This window comes from Tachyglossus aculeatus, chromosome 3 (assembly GCF_015852505.1).
Source record: "Tachyglossus aculeatus isolate mTacAcu1 chromosome 3, mTacAcu1.pri, whole genome shotgun sequence".
Taxonomy (NCBI): domain Eukaryota; kingdom Metazoa; phylum Chordata; class Mammalia; order Monotremata; family Tachyglossidae; genus Tachyglossus; species Tachyglossus aculeatus.
Window position 1 is genome coordinate 20,958,195 of NC_052068.1, and position 15,172 is coordinate 20,973,366.

The window sequence follows — 15,172 nt, forward strand, 5'->3', positions numbered from 1 at the left end:
AGGCCACTTCCTGGTCCCCATTCACTGGGACCCATCGTAGAACCAATTCCCCGTGCTCCCCTCCGCCTGCACCCCAGCTCTACTACGGGCGAGGGACTCCTCGGCTCCCCTTTGGCCCCTTCCCAGGAGCCTCAGCCCCACGGCGGCCTGCGGTCACCTCTGCTCTTCAGAGTCATGGCCAGGGGCAGGAAGTAGGAGGTGAAGAAGCCAAGCCGTGTGCCGCGGACGTGGTCCCGGATCACGGGCAGCAACCAGCTCCGGGGAAAGTCCAGGGTCTCCCTGAGAAGCGATAAGACACCCCAACCCCAGTCTGGTGAGGCCACAGAGAGCGCAGAAGGGGACCCCCTGTGATGGACATAAATGGGCAGGGACGGGCTCCGGCGGGCAGGCCTCACCAACAGTGGGTAGTTTGGCAAACACTGGGTAGACAAGTCTCACTGACCCGGACGAGCAGGCCGCGCTTCATAAGGACTGCCCACGACGAATAAAGACTTTGTAACACGGCTAACAACCGAATGTGTTATTAAATAAGACAAAAGGAAGCGGAACTGACAAATATAACTCTCTACTATTTCCTTGCTGACACAGTGGTCCAAGAACAAGGGGCAAAAGAAGACAGGCAGTGGATGAGAGACGGAGAGATAGAAAGGACAGTCAGAAACCCACACAGAGTGGCAGAGATACAAAAAGGCAGCAAGGCCTAATGGAAAAAATCAGGAGACCAGGGTTGTAGTGCCAGCTCTGCCACTGGCTTGTTGGGGGACATTGAAGGCAAGTCACCCAACCTCTCCGTGCCTCAGTTTCCTCTTCTGAAAAATGGGGAAAAGGCACCTCCTCTCCTGACTTCTTCATAATAATAATAATTGTGGTATTTGTTAAGCACTTACTGTGCACCAGTCACTGTACTAAGGTGGTCACAAGCAAATCAGGTTGGACACGCAGTCCCTGTCCCACGTGGGGCTCACAGTCTCAATACCCATTTGACAGATGAGGTTACTGAGGCACAGAGAAGTGAAGCGACTAGCCCAAGCTCGCACAGCAGACGAGTGGCAGAGATGGAATGAGAACTCACGACCTTCTAACTCCCAGGCCTGAGCTCTATCCCCTATGCCACGTGAGCCCTGTGTGGGACAGGGAAAGTTTCCAAACTCACTACCTTGTTCTACTCCAGTGCTCAGCACAGAGTACGTGTTTCATAAACACCATTATTAAAGAGGGAGAGAATAGCACCTGGGAGAGGCCGAGCTACAGAGAAATACCGAGTGGACAGAGAGACTCTCCCTTGGATGGTGATATCTCAGCAGAAGCAAGAGCCGCAGAGAAGTCCCGCACCGGGCTCTGCTGCCATCGCCCCCGTGGCTGCTGCTCTCCCAAGTCTCCAGCCCTCGGGGATTGAGCCCCGAATTCAGAGGGCCGCTAGCAGCACCGGTCTGAAACCAGAAGCTGAGCCGGAGTTGGGTCCCACCCCCCGAGGCAATACTCACTCAGAACCATCGATCTCCAGGGCCACGGCCTGCAGCAGCACCTCCGGCCCCATGCTGCTCACCGCCGCGCCCACGGCCTGGTCCAACGCCACCGTCAGGGGGAAGTGCGGGGAGAGGCGCAGGTCGCACAGGGACTGGAGACACTTGAGGGGAAAAGGGAAGACAGAGAGGTGGCATACAGGCAAGCGGGTAGACCCGGGGGCACACACCCAGTCGTTCCTGGCCCTGCCCTCCATCTCACAGACCAGTAGTGGGTGGTAATCTGTGCCAAGGGACTGCTCCCTGCAGGGGTTCCCCACCCCGCTCCAACTCGCCTCAACAGTTTGGTCCTTCCGCCAACCCTGTCCATCCACGCTGAGGGTCATTTTCCTAAAACGCTACTGCATTCACCCTTCCACTCCTCAACAATCTCCAGTGGCTGCCCATCCCTCTCAACACCAAGCAGAATCCCCTGAACATTGGTTCAGCAAACTCCTTGTGGGCAAGGAACACAACCGCTGATGCAGTTATATTATGTACAGTGCTCCATCCCCAGTACTTGGAGAATGGGGAACGCCACCTACTCTCCCAACTGGGGGTAACCAACGAACGATGCTCTTCACCCCCGCAACCCCGGGCTTCCCTTGCCAGGAGCTGGGCATAACCCCACTCCCATAATACCCATTGAACTTGCAGACCGGACCCCACCACTTCAGCCTCCAGCGGTGGGTCAGTATGGCTGTGGGGGTGCGGGAGCAGGACTCGAGGCCTGGGAAGTGGCTTTGGGAGGAAGGGGATTCCCGGCCACTCCTCAAGGGACCGGCCTCAGGACACCCAGAGCATGGTGGTGCCCCAGTTAAAGCAGCCGCCCACTCTGACGGGTGAGGCTGATCGGACAGGGCCGGGCACTCATCCAGCCCGAGACCTATGGACTCCAAGGCACCTGAGCCCAGCCCGCGACTCTAACACCGCAGGCAATCCAAGCCGGGTGGCTCCACGGAGAACCCTCGGAGCTCACCTTCCTCATGATGGGATGCGCCTGCTTTCCACACGCCTCGAAGAAGCTCCTCAGCAGCTGCAGGACCGAAGCCCAGGCCGCGTGGAAGCGATACGTCAGGCCCTCCTCCACGGCCCTGCCAAGGGAACAAGGCTCCGTCAGGCTAATGGACTATACCGGGCTCCGCCCCAGGGATCCCAGGGCTTGCCCCCCACCCTACGGGAGCCCACAGCCTGCCAGCCACTAGACATTCATTCATTCATTCAATCGTATTTATTGAGCACCTACTGTGTGCAGAGCACTGTACTAAGCGCTCGGGAAGCACAAGTTGGCAACATATAGAGACGGTCCCTACCCAACAGTGGGCTCACAGTCTAGAAGACACCTGTCCAGGTGGGACTCTGACTGACCCCAGGCGGCTCATTCTGCCGCCCGGATCATTTTTCTAAAACATCATTCTGCGTACATCTTTCCGCCGCTCCAAACCCATCCCTCTCGCCATCCAGGAGACTCCCCTGAACCTCAGCTGTGTAAGCTCTTTGTGGGCAGGGAATGTGCTCTCCCAAGGGCTTACTACCATACTCTGTTCGCAGCAAGCACTCAAAAAGGAACCACTGGTTCAAGCGCTTAGTACAGTGCTCTGCACACAGTGAGCGCTCAATAAATACGATTGATTGATCGATTGATTGGTTGACTTAAGGCACTCTCTCACCCATATTTCCTCGCTCTTCTCCCGCCCCACCCTGGCTCTCATCCTTCGCTCTTCTCAAGCCCACTTTCTCACTGTGCCTCACTCCGATCTCATGCCCTCCTTTCCGCCTGGAACTCCCTCCCGCTTCACACTCCACAGACCAGTACTTTCTTCACCTTCAAAACCCTTCTGAAACCTCATCTCCTCCAGAAGGCTTTCCCTGATTAATCTCCCATCTCCCTACCCTATTCCTCCCCCACCTGCCATTTCAAGTCCTTCCGTATCACCTAAGCATTTGGTACTCACACGCCCTGTAGTCCTTATCTTTACTCTCCATTACTTTCTCCTATCTGTAACTTTTTTCGGTGTCTAAACAGGGATCTGATCTACAAATTCTAATGCACTCTCTCCCAAGCACAAGGACAATGCTCTTCCCATAGTAGACACTCCTCAGGAGGCCGTCCCAGACTGAGCCCCCTCCTTCCTCTCCCCCTCCCCATCCATACCTCCTTCCCCTCCCCACAGCACCTGTATATACGTATTTGTTTGTACATATTTATTACTCTATTTATTTTACTTGTACATATTTATTCCTTTTATTTTGCTAATATGCTTTGTTTTGTTGCCTGTCTCCCCCTTCTAGACTGCGAGCCCACTGTTGGGTAGGGACCATCTCTATATGTTGCCAACTTGTACTTCCCAAACGCTTAGTACAGTGCTCTGCACACAGTAGGCGCTCAATAAATACGATCGAATGAATGAAATAGCACTGAGAAGTAGTATGGCCTAGTGGTAAGGGCATGGGCCCGGGGGGTCAAAGGACCTGGGTCTTAATCCTGGCTCTGTCACTTCATCAATCACATTTATTGAGTGCTTACTGTGTGCAGAGCACTGTACTAAGCACTTGGGAAGTACTTGCCTACTGTACAACCTTCGGCAAGTCACTTACCTTTCCTGTGCCTCAGTTTCCTCTGCAAAATGAGTATTAAATCCTACTCCCTATGGATTTAGACTGTGAGCCCCATGTGGGATGGGGACTACATCTAACCTGATTATCTAGTATCTACCCAGCGCTTAGCACAGTGCTTAACTACCCTAAATAGAACTATTCATTTGATCATATTTCAGTCATTTAAACATATTTATTGAGTGCTTACTGTGTGCAGAGCTCTTATAATAATGATGGCATGGAAGCGCTATGTGCAAATCACTGTTCTAAGAACTGGGAGGAAACAAGGTGACCACGTTGTCCCACGTGGGGCTCACAGTCTTAATCCCTATTTTACAGATGAAGTAACTGAGGCTTAGAGAATAATAATAATAATGATGGCATTTGTTAAGCGCTTACTATGTGCAAAGCACTGTTCTAAGTGCTGGGAGGATACAAGGTGATCACATTGGCCCACGTGGGGCTCACAGTCAATCCCCATTTTACAGATAAATAGGCTCAGAGAATAATAATAATGATGGTTTGTTAAGCGCTTACTATGTGCAAAGCACTGTTCTAAGCGCTGGGAAGATACAAGGTGATCACGTTGGCCCACGTGGGGCTCACAGTCTTAATCCCCATTTTACAGGTGAAGTAACTGAGGCTCAGAGAATAATAATGATGGCATTTGTTAAGTACTATGTGCAAAGCACTGTCCTAAGTGCTGGGAGGATACAAGGTGATCACGTTGGCCCACGTGGGGCTCACAGTCTTAATCCCCATTTTACAGATGACGTGACTGAAGCTCAGAGGAGTGGAAGTGATTTGCCCAAGGTCACACAGCAGACAGGTGGTGGAGCCGGGATTAGAACCCACGACCTCTGACTCCCAAGCCCGGGCTCTTTCCACTGAGCCACGCTGCTTCTTTTAGACTGTGAGCCCACTTTTGGGTAGGGACTGTCTCTATATGTTGCCAACTTGTACTTCCCAAGCGCTTAGTACAGTGCCCTGCACACAGTAAGCGCTCAATAAATACGACTGATTGATTGATTCTCTTACCAATCGACTGGTTGACCTAGGTCTCGGACCAGGTTCGGGGGTGCCCCGCTGGGATGCTCACCTGAACATCTTGGAGACGCACAGGGCAGGGCCGGAGGCCGAGGTGGAAACGGGTCCGATGTCGTCCATGTGGGGGGCGACGCATTCTGCCACGAGGACCTGAGGAGGGGAGGCCCCGAGGTGGTGTCCGTCACCGGGAGCTACCACCCCCGGCGTGTGCCCCGTACTCCCTCCTCGGGGACATGCCAGCGGGTCCACACACTGCCACCTCCAACCTCAGATGGTTCACCCAGGGCCACCCCGCAACCCAATCAACCCATCCTGTGGGCTCTGCACACAGTAAGCGCTCAATAAATACGACTGATGATGATGATATTACTAATATTAGCAATTATCACTATTATAATTGTTGTTATTCTCATTATTCGATGAGCCGGGCCAGCTCGGATGTGACCCCCCTCTCCATCCCCCCGTCTTACCTCCTTCCCTTCCCCACAGCACCTGTATATATGTACATATGTTTGTACATATTTATTACTCTATTTATTGATTGATTTACTTGTACATATCTAGTCTATTTTATTTTGTTAATATGTTTGGTTTTGTTCTCTGTCTCCCCCTTCTAGACTGTGATCCCACTGTTGGGTAGGGACCGTCTCTATATGCCGCCGACTTGTACTTCCCAAGCGCTTAGTACAGTGCTCTGCACCCAATAAATACGATTGATTGATTGATTGATCCCTCACCTGGGAGCCTTTGCCCCAGGCTGAGATGGAATAAGCAGGGGCCAAGCGTGAGGGTGGAGCGCGGTCCCTTCCGCCCCCCAACTTGGGCCGGACCCCGAGCAAACAGTTCTAGGAGGCTGACCACAAACCTTCAGGCTCTCGGTGGCGGCGGCCCCCACCTGCGCGTGGGGCGAGAGCAGGCAGTTCATGGCGGTCCCAAAGAAGCGAGGGAGGTGGCCCAGGCCCAGGTCCCATTGCAACCTGTGGAGCGGCAGGAAGCTTCAGCGCTGAGCCGACGGCCAGGGACCCGAGGCTAAAGGGGGCTCGCGTTTGGCCCAGGGGCTCTGGCTTTCAGGTGTGGACGAGTGTGTGTTTTGCGGGCCCGCACAACTGCGTTGCCGCTTGTGCCAGTCCAACCTGGCCCGGCTTGCGACTGGGGTGTTCACAGACCCCCCCACCACACAAGGCCACGCTGGTTATTCCTCCCAAGGGGAAGTAAAATCGGCTGAAACTCAAGATGCATTAGATTTCCTCCCTGTTTGCAACTTTGGGGTTCCCTGCGGAGTCATTCATTCCTGTCACCCCCAGTTCCCACTATCACGGACGCAGGTAGAATGACGAAAACAGGCCCGCCACGCTCCACGTGACACGGGATTAGAGTGAGAGCATCCTGAGGGCTGCGACTGAGTCTTCTGCTTCTTGTACTTCCAAGTGTCCACGACAGTTCTCTGCCCACGGAAGGTGTGTGGGGAGAAGACGACGTTGGTGACTTCCCAGGCTTGGAAGCGGCACGGACTAGCGGGTACGGCAAGGGCCTGGGAGTTAGAAGGATCTGGGTTCTACTCCCAGCTTTGCCACCTCTCTGCCGTGTGACCTTGGATAAGTCACTTCACTTCTCCTCCAGGAGGCCTTCCCAGACTGAGCCCCTTCTTTCCTCTCCCCCTCGTCCCCCTCTCCATCCCCCCGTCTTACCTCCTTCCCTTCCCCCACAGCACCTGTATATATGTATATATGGTTGTACATATTTATTACTCTATTTATTTATTTATTTATTTTACTTGTACATTTCTATCCTACTTATTTTATTTTGTTGGTATGTTTGGTTCTGTTCTCTGTCTCCCCCTTTTAGACTGTGAGCCCACTGTTGGGTAGGGACTGTCTCTATGTGATGCCAATTTGTACTTCCCAAGCGCTTAGTACAGTGCTCTGCACATAGTAAGCGCTCAATAAATACGATTGATTGATTGATTGATTCTCTGTGCCTCAGTTACTGCATCTGAAAATGGGGACTGAGAATGTGAGCCCCAAGCGGGGCAAGAACTGTGTTCATACTGATTAGCCTGTGTCTCCCCCAGTGCTTAGAACGGTGTCTGGCACATAATAAGCACTTAAATATAAATAATAAAAATATGGCACACAGTAAGCACTTAAATATAAATAATAATAATAATTAAAAAAAGGCAGGAAGCCCTCCTCAGTGTCCTCTCAGTCCCTCCCGCTTCTCTTTGCAGCCCAGGAGGAAGGTTTCACCCAGGAGTCCCTCCCCTCTACCTGACCAGGTTGATGTGGGCCTTCTCCATGACGGCGAGCCAGGCCAGCAGAGGCTGGAGGTCATTCTCACTGGGTAGGTAGTCGTACAGGGCCTGGGGTGGGGAAGCAGGGGGTGATCAAAGGCCTTCTGCCTCATTCTGGATAAACAGGTCTAAGATAATCCATTTAATAAACTGGCCTAGGGGCGAGGGAGCCTTTGGCCCCACCTCTCACGGGGATTCTGCAACGGGAGAGGGACCCTGGGCCTGCTCACCGCAGCAAGGCCAAACCCAACCCCGCTTCGCTGGCTTGGGCGGTCCCTTCCCTCCTCACTCCACTAGCCCAAGCCCACCACCACCCAATGGCACTGTGCCACCCACCCATCCCCTCCCGCCTCACCGTGATGATCTGGGCATTGAGCTCGGCGGACAGAGATTCCGGGCGGGGCCTGGCGTGGAAGAGGCTGTGGAAGGCCTGCATGGCGCAGGCGGTCACCAGCTGAGGACACAGACCTTTTGGGTTAGAATCTCTGGTGGGTGAGGAGCACTCTCTGAACAGCGCTTAGTACAGTGCCTGGCACATAATAAGCACTTGACAAATACCATTAAAAAAAGAGAAGGGAGGACTGCGGCAGCCCCCGAAGGAAATGGGGCAGGCAGGGCTGGGCAACGAGCAAAGTCAAGGGCAGGGTGGCTTGGCTACGGGCCGTGGACGGACGGAGCAGTGGGGGCCATTCGCTTGTAGTCCAGACATTTTCCCGGGAGGAGATGACTGCTGCTTCCGGAGGAATTCTGTCCCTTGTGAACTTCGCCACTGGCCCATGGGAGTGAGCAGGACTGGAGATGGAAGGGGGGAGGCTCCTCTGCCCTGCTCACAGCTACCACTCAATCATCATCATCATCATCAATCGTATTTATTGAGCGCTTACTACGTGCAGAGCACTGTACTAAGCGCTTGGGAAGTACAAATTGGCAACATATAGAGACAGTCCCTACCCAACGGTGGGCTCACAGTCTAAACTGTGTACAGCACATTATACTAAGCGCTGGGGAGAGTACAACAATAAACAGACACAGTCCCTGCCCACAATGAACTTACAGTCTAGAGGGGGAGACAGACATAAACCTAAGTAAATTACAGATATATACGTAAGTGCTGGGCTCCAAGGTCCCCTGCTGGGGGGAACTGCCACTCGGGCCCCCCGTCCCCTGCCCATGGTTCAAATGGTGACGGCTGTTGCCATGAAACTAGAGCTGGGGCTACTGAAAGAACAACTGGCCCCATCGGTCAGTGGGCATTTCCAGCTGCCACTGCCACCGCGGATCATTTGGAGCTCTGTGCCCAGAGAGCCCCCTCCCTTCTCCGTCCATCCCTCCCTCATTTCCCGGCCCAGGCCCCGGGGCCCTGGCTCACCACATGGCTAAGGGTCATAACCCTGAGGAGCGTCTCACTGCAGCTCTTCACGGCCCCCGCCGGGAAGCAGGGCAGCAGCTCCGTGAGCAGCGTCAGAACATGCAGGGTGGTGGTGGCCTCCCTGGAGCCTGGAGGGGAAGTGGCGGAGGACGCCCTGGACCCTCGGACCCCACCGGGGGTGCGCCCTCGGCCCCCGACGAGCCAGCCCGGCTGCCCACTCCGGCCCCCGGCGCGCCCAGCCCGCCGCCCCCTCTACCTCCAGCCTTCTCGATCTCCTGGATGCAGAACTTGGCGGTGGAGGGGGCAGCCGGGTGGTGGGCGGGAGCCGCCTCTCCGAACAGGAAGTCGCTCCCCTTCACAACGGAAGACACCCCGTGCTGAGCCGCCTTCCGGATCTGCGGGCCAGGAACGGGGGCGGGAGACCAAGTCAGCGCCCGTTCGCTATCCCATGAGAGGGCCCTGGCACTCCGAGACCCCAAGCCCTGTGCCCACCACCCTTGGAGATGCAGCATCCGGGGGCCGAAACAATTTCCAACAGGGTTCCTCTACTCCCGGGCCGAGCAAAGCTAACACAAGCTTTGTCCACTCCCAAACTCCCAGCCCAGGCCCTAATCCCAGGTGGCAGATGGAGCGACTAGCAGGTGTCGCGGTCACCCGGAGTGACCCCCGCCCACCCGTCGGCCTCACCTTGGGCTTGGCGTGGACAGTGAAGCTTAGCAGCCCGTGGTAAATCTTCAGGGTGATGGGGAAGCCCCACGCAGCCAGGTCTTGCTTCCGCAGGAGAGTAGCCAGGCAGGAGAGAACCTGGAGGGGGAGGGACCCGCGGAAGCATTACCTCCATCTTACCTCCTTCCCTTCCCCACAGCACCTGTATATATGTATATATGGTTGTACATATTTATTACTCTATTTATTTATTTTACTTGTACATTTCTATCCTATTTATTTTATTTTGTTGGTATGTTTGGTTCTGTTCTCTGTCTCCCCCTTTTAGACTGTGAGCCCACTGTTGGGTAGGGACTGTCTCTATGTGTTGCCAATTTGTACTTCCCAAGCGCTTAGTACAGTGCTCTGCACATAGTAAGCGCTCAATAAATACGATTGATTGATTGATTACCTATCGAGGTTCACGATCTGGGGGTTCACATCCCCACACACGCCCCGCCCCAGCCCTGCTCCACCTCCAAGGCAGAAGGAGCCGCTGGGGCCGGAGGGGAGCGGGGGAGCCCCTAAGGGATCAGTGTGGCCTGGTACACACAGAGCACGGGCCTGGGAAGCAGAAGGTCACGGGTTCTAACCTCAGCTCCACCCCTTGCCTGCTTAGGCAAGTCAATTCACATCTCTGTGCCTCAGTTGCCTCATCTGTAAAATGGGCGTTAAGGCTGAAAGCTCCACATGGGCACCCCAGCAGTTAGCACAGTGCCTGACCGCAAGGAGAGAAGCAGCGTGGCTCAGTGGAAAGAGCCCGGGCTTTGGAGTCGGAGGTCATGGGTTCAAATCCCCACTCTGCCAATTAATAATAATAATAATAATGGCATTTATTAAGCGCTTACTATATGCAAAGCACTGTTCTAAGCGCTGGTGAGATACAAGGTGATTAGGTTGTCCCCCGTGGGGCTCACAGACTTCATCCCCATTTCACAGATGAGGGAACTGAGGCACAGAGAAGTTAAGTGACTTGCCCAAAGTCACACAGCTGACAATTGCCAAGTCACTTCACTTCTCTGGGCCTCAGCTACCTCTTATGTAAATTGGGGATTGAGATTGTGAGCCCCCCGTGGGACAACCTGATCACCCTGTAACCTCCCCAGCGCTTAGAACAGTGTTTTGCGCATGGTAAGTGCTTAAAATGCCATTATTATTATTATTATTATTATTATTATTATTATTATTATTATTATTATTAACAAATACTAAATAAATCAATCCTTTCCCCCTCCACGTCCATGTCCCAATCCAGAGGCTGGTGGTGGTCTTTCCTGATCCAGCAGGGAGGTATGAAGGGCAGGCAGACACCTCGGGAGAAAACCTCCACTCCTGAATGGCAATGAGCTGCTGACCACAAGGATAACAATGATAATCATAACAACAATAACGATGGTATTTGTCGAGCGCTTACTATGTGCCAGGCACTGTGCTAAACGGTGTGGTGGATACAAGCAAATCAGGTTGGACACTCTCCCTGTCTCACGGGGGGCTCAGTCTCAATCCCCATTTTACAGATGAGGGAACGGAGGCCCAGAGAAGTGAAGTGACTTGACCACGGTCACACAGCAGACAAGTGGCAGAGCCGGGATTAGAACCCATGACATGCTGATTCCCAGGCCCGGGCTCTACCCACTATGCCATGCTGCTTCTAAGGAGAAGGCAGGCGGCACCCCGCTCTACCTTCAACACACTTAACCATCATCAGCATGATATTACTAATTGGGGGTCATTGTCCAGCGCTTACTATAAGCTAAGGGCTGGGGCCAATTCAATAAGAGTCGATGGGACACACACCTTTTCTCCACCCAGGGCTCACATCTACAGGGAATAATAATAACGATAGCATTTATTAAGCGCTTACTATGTGCAAAGCACTCTTCTAAGCGCTGGGGAGGTTACAAGGTGATCAGGTTGTCCCAAGGTGGGCTCACAGTCTTAATCCCCATTTCACAGGTGAGGGAACTGAGGCCCACAGAAGTGACTTGCCCAAAGTCACACAGCTGACAATTGGAAGGGCCGGGACTTGAACCCATGACCTTTGACTTCAGAGCCCGAGAACGAGCACCGAATCCACATTTTAGAGGAAACACAGGTCCAAACAAGGTGACACGGCAGGTAAGAGGCAGAGCCGGGATCCGAACCCGGGCCACCCGACTCCCAAGCCCCTGCTCTTTCCACGGGGCCATGCTGCTTCTCAGCAATTATAAATCACAGCTCTGGAGAAACGTGAATAAGCAGACGCTGGCCATTTCCCCCAAAGCGTGGGCATTACCTGGGGAGCAGCTGAGTTTCCCCCCGCCCCTCTCCCGTCTGTGGGGAGCGGGGCACGGCCACATTTCCCCAGGGAGACGCCCCCCAAGCCCCGAGTTAGGACACTCACCCATCGGAGGGCAGGGCTGGAGCTGCTGCTGCTGGCCTGGGCTGCCAGGATGGCCATCAAGGCCTTGGAGGTGTCAGAGAACTTCTTGATGAGCACGGGGCTTGGTACGCTTTGGAGAGGCGATAGAGGTATCGTCATCGTCATCATCATCATCATCATCGCCCCAACCCCACCAGAGCAAGAATGCCACAATCTCCCACGCAAGGCTCTCTACTTCCCACTGACACCAAACCATGACTTCTGCGAGGCCTGCCTCAACCCCAGCTCACAATCTTACACCATCACCCCCGAACCACCACCTTCCCCAGACTCTCCAGGGCCTCTCGGGCCCCTTGTCCATGCCTGGCTCTCTTATTCATTCATTCAGTCATATTTATCGAGTGCTTACTGCGTGCAGAGCACTGTGTTAAGCGCTTGGGAGAGTACAATGCAACAGCATACACATTCCCTGCCCACAGTGAGCTTGGAGAAGCAGTGTGGCTCAGTGGAAAGAGCCCGGGCTTTGGAGTCAGAGGCCATCGGTTCAAATCCCGGCTCCGCCACTTGTCAGCTGTGTGACTTCGGGCAAGTCACTTTAATCAATCAATCAATCAATCGTATTTATTGAGCGCTTACTGTGGGCAGAGCACTGTATTAAGCGCTTGGGAAGTACAAGTTGGCAGCATATAGAGACAGTCCCTACCCAACAGTGGGCTCACACTTCTCGGGGCCTCAGTTCCCTCATCTGTAAAATGGGGATTAAGATTGTGAGCCCCCCGTGGGACAACCTGATCACCTTGTATCCTCCCCAGCGCTTAGAACAGTGCTTTGCACATAGTAAGCGCTTAACAAATGCTACCATTATTATTGTTATTATTACAGTCTGGAGTGGGGGAGACAGACATTAATATACATGAGTAAATGGGAGATATGGACATAGGTGCCGTGGGGCTGTGAGGGGGGAAGAACAAAGGGATCAAATAAGGGCGACGCAGAAGGGAGTGGGAGAAGAGGAATGGGGGCATTTAGTCAAGGAAGGCCTCTTGGAGGAGATATGCTTTCAATAAGGCTTTGAAGGGGGAAAGAATAATTGTCTGTCTTGCTCTGACATATCTCTCTTACACTTTCATATGTCTGTCTCTCTCGCACCAACTGCCAGCTCTGTTCTAATAATAATAATAATGATGGCATTTATTAAGCGCTTACTATGTGCAAAGCACTGTTCTAAGCACTGGGGAGGTTATAAGGTGATCAGATTGTCCCGCGGGGGGACAGAGAAGTTAAGTGACTTGCCCAAAGTCACGCAGCTGACAACTGGCGGAGTTGGAATTTGAACCCATGACCTCTGACTCCAAAGCCTGGGCTCTTTCCACTGAGCCACACTGCTTCTCTAAGAGTTGATGAGATCGGACACCGTCTCAGGAGGGAGAAAAGGTTTTGAATCCCCACTTTACAGTTGAGGAAGCTGAGGCACAGAGAGGTGAAGTGTCTTGCCCAAGGTCACACCAGCAGACGAGTGGTCGAGCCGGGATTAGAACCCAGGTCTTTGCCACCCAGGCCTGGGCTCTATTCTTTAGGCCACATCGCTTCCCAGTTTTCTGGCCCCTTGGCTTTCCGTCGCAATGGAGAAGTTCGGGCACAGTGCTAGATTTTTCATTCGGAGTTGCCTCAAGAGACTGTCTCTAGATGTTGCCAACTTGTACTTCCCAAGCGCTTAGTACAGTGCTCTGCACACAGTAAGTGCTCAATAAATACGATTGATGATGATGATTAATGACTACGAATTTGGCATAATAGGGGTTTCTCTTCACAATCCTTGCCACTGACACCTGAAATAATATCCCATATGTGAGCCGCCCAAGAGATTCATTTTGAAAGAGTATTCTAGCCAGTCGTTTGGCAGAGAAATAAGGCGGTGAATTGGATAAATCTATCCGAATGATTACCCTTGCAGAAAAATTACATGTAAGCAGTGTATACTTGTCATCTGAAGAATGTTAGTTTTTAAGGGGACTCTTTCCCAAGCCACAGATTGTAAAGATTTGTAGGGTACTGTAGGTTATTACTCTATTTATTTATTTATTTATTTTACTTGTACATATTCTATTTATTTTATTTTGTTAATATGTTTAGTTTTGTTCTCTGTCTCCCCCTTCTAGACTGTGAGCCCGCTGTTGGGTAGGGACCGTCTCTATATGTTGCCAACTTGTACTTCCCAAGCGCTTAGTACAGTGCTCTGCACACAGTAAGCGTTCAATAAATACGATTGAAGGAAGGAAGGAAAGGGGCTCACAGTCTTAATCTCCATTTTACAGATGAGGTAACTGAGGCAGAGAGAAGTGACTTGCCCAAAGTCATTCATTCATTCAATCGTATTTATTGAGCGCTTACTGTGTGCAGAGCACTGTACTAAGCGCTTGGGAAGTACAAGTCGGCAACATACAGAGACGGTCCCTACCCAACAACGGGCTCACAGTCTAGAAGGGGGAGACAGACAACAAAACATGTGGACAGGCGTCAAGTCACTAGAACAAATAGAATTAAAGCTAAATTCATTCATTCATTCAATCGTATTTATTGAGCGCTTACTGTGTGCAGAGCACTGTACTAAGTGCTTGGGAAGTACAAGTCGGCAACATATACAGACAGTCCCTACCCAACAACGGGCTCACAGTCTAGAAGGGGGAGACAGACAACAAAACATGTGGACAGGCGTCAAGTCATTAGAACAAATAGAATTAAAGCTAAAAGCACATCATTAACAGTCTAGGAGGAGGAGACAGACAACAAAACATGTGGAGACAGGTGTCAAGTCATCAGAACAAACAGAATTAAAACTAAAAGCACATTATTAACAAAACAAATAGTAAATATGTTCACGTCCCCCCTTCATATCCAACAGACGATCACTCTCCCCATCTTCAGAGACTTATTAAAAGCACATCTCCTTCTAAAGACCTTCTCTTATTCCTCATTTCCTCTTCTCCCGCTCCCTCCACATCGCCCTCGCACCGGGATTTGCCCCCTTTATTCACCCCTCCCTCAGCCCCACGGCGCGTATATCCCTAGCCGTGATTCACCGATTTCTAGGAATCTGCCTCCCCGTCTGGACTGTAAGCTCCTGGTGGGCAGGGGACCATCATCATCAATCGTATTTATTGAGCGCTTACTGTGTGCAGAGCACTGTACTAAGCGCTTGGGAAGTACAAGTCGGCAACATATAGAGACAGTCCCTACCCAACAGTGGGCTCACAGTCTAAAAGGGGGAGACAGAGAACAAAACCAAACATACTAACAAA

General features: G+C 52.4%; 1 protein-coding gene across 1 annotated transcript in view; it reads right to left on the reverse strand.

Moving 5' to 3' along the window:
- The window catches only part of RRP12 (ribosomal RNA processing 12 homolog), a 37,826-nt gene that overhangs the window by 13,791 nt on the left and 8,863 nt on the right, over window positions 1-15,172 (reverse strand). Inside the window, 11 exon segments of the mRNA XM_038744061.1 lie at window positions 158-279; window positions 1,485-1,627; window positions 2,482-2,596; window positions 5,200-5,297; window positions 6,013-6,124; window positions 7,415-7,506; window positions 7,793-7,891; window positions 8,807-8,934; window positions 9,063-9,201; window positions 9,494-9,610; window positions 11,895-12,003. Coding sequence (XP_038599989.1) covers window positions 158-279; window positions 1,485-1,627; window positions 2,482-2,596; window positions 5,200-5,297; window positions 6,013-6,124; window positions 7,415-7,506; window positions 7,793-7,891; window positions 8,807-8,934; window positions 9,063-9,201; window positions 9,494-9,610; window positions 11,895-12,003 — 1,274 coding nt within the window.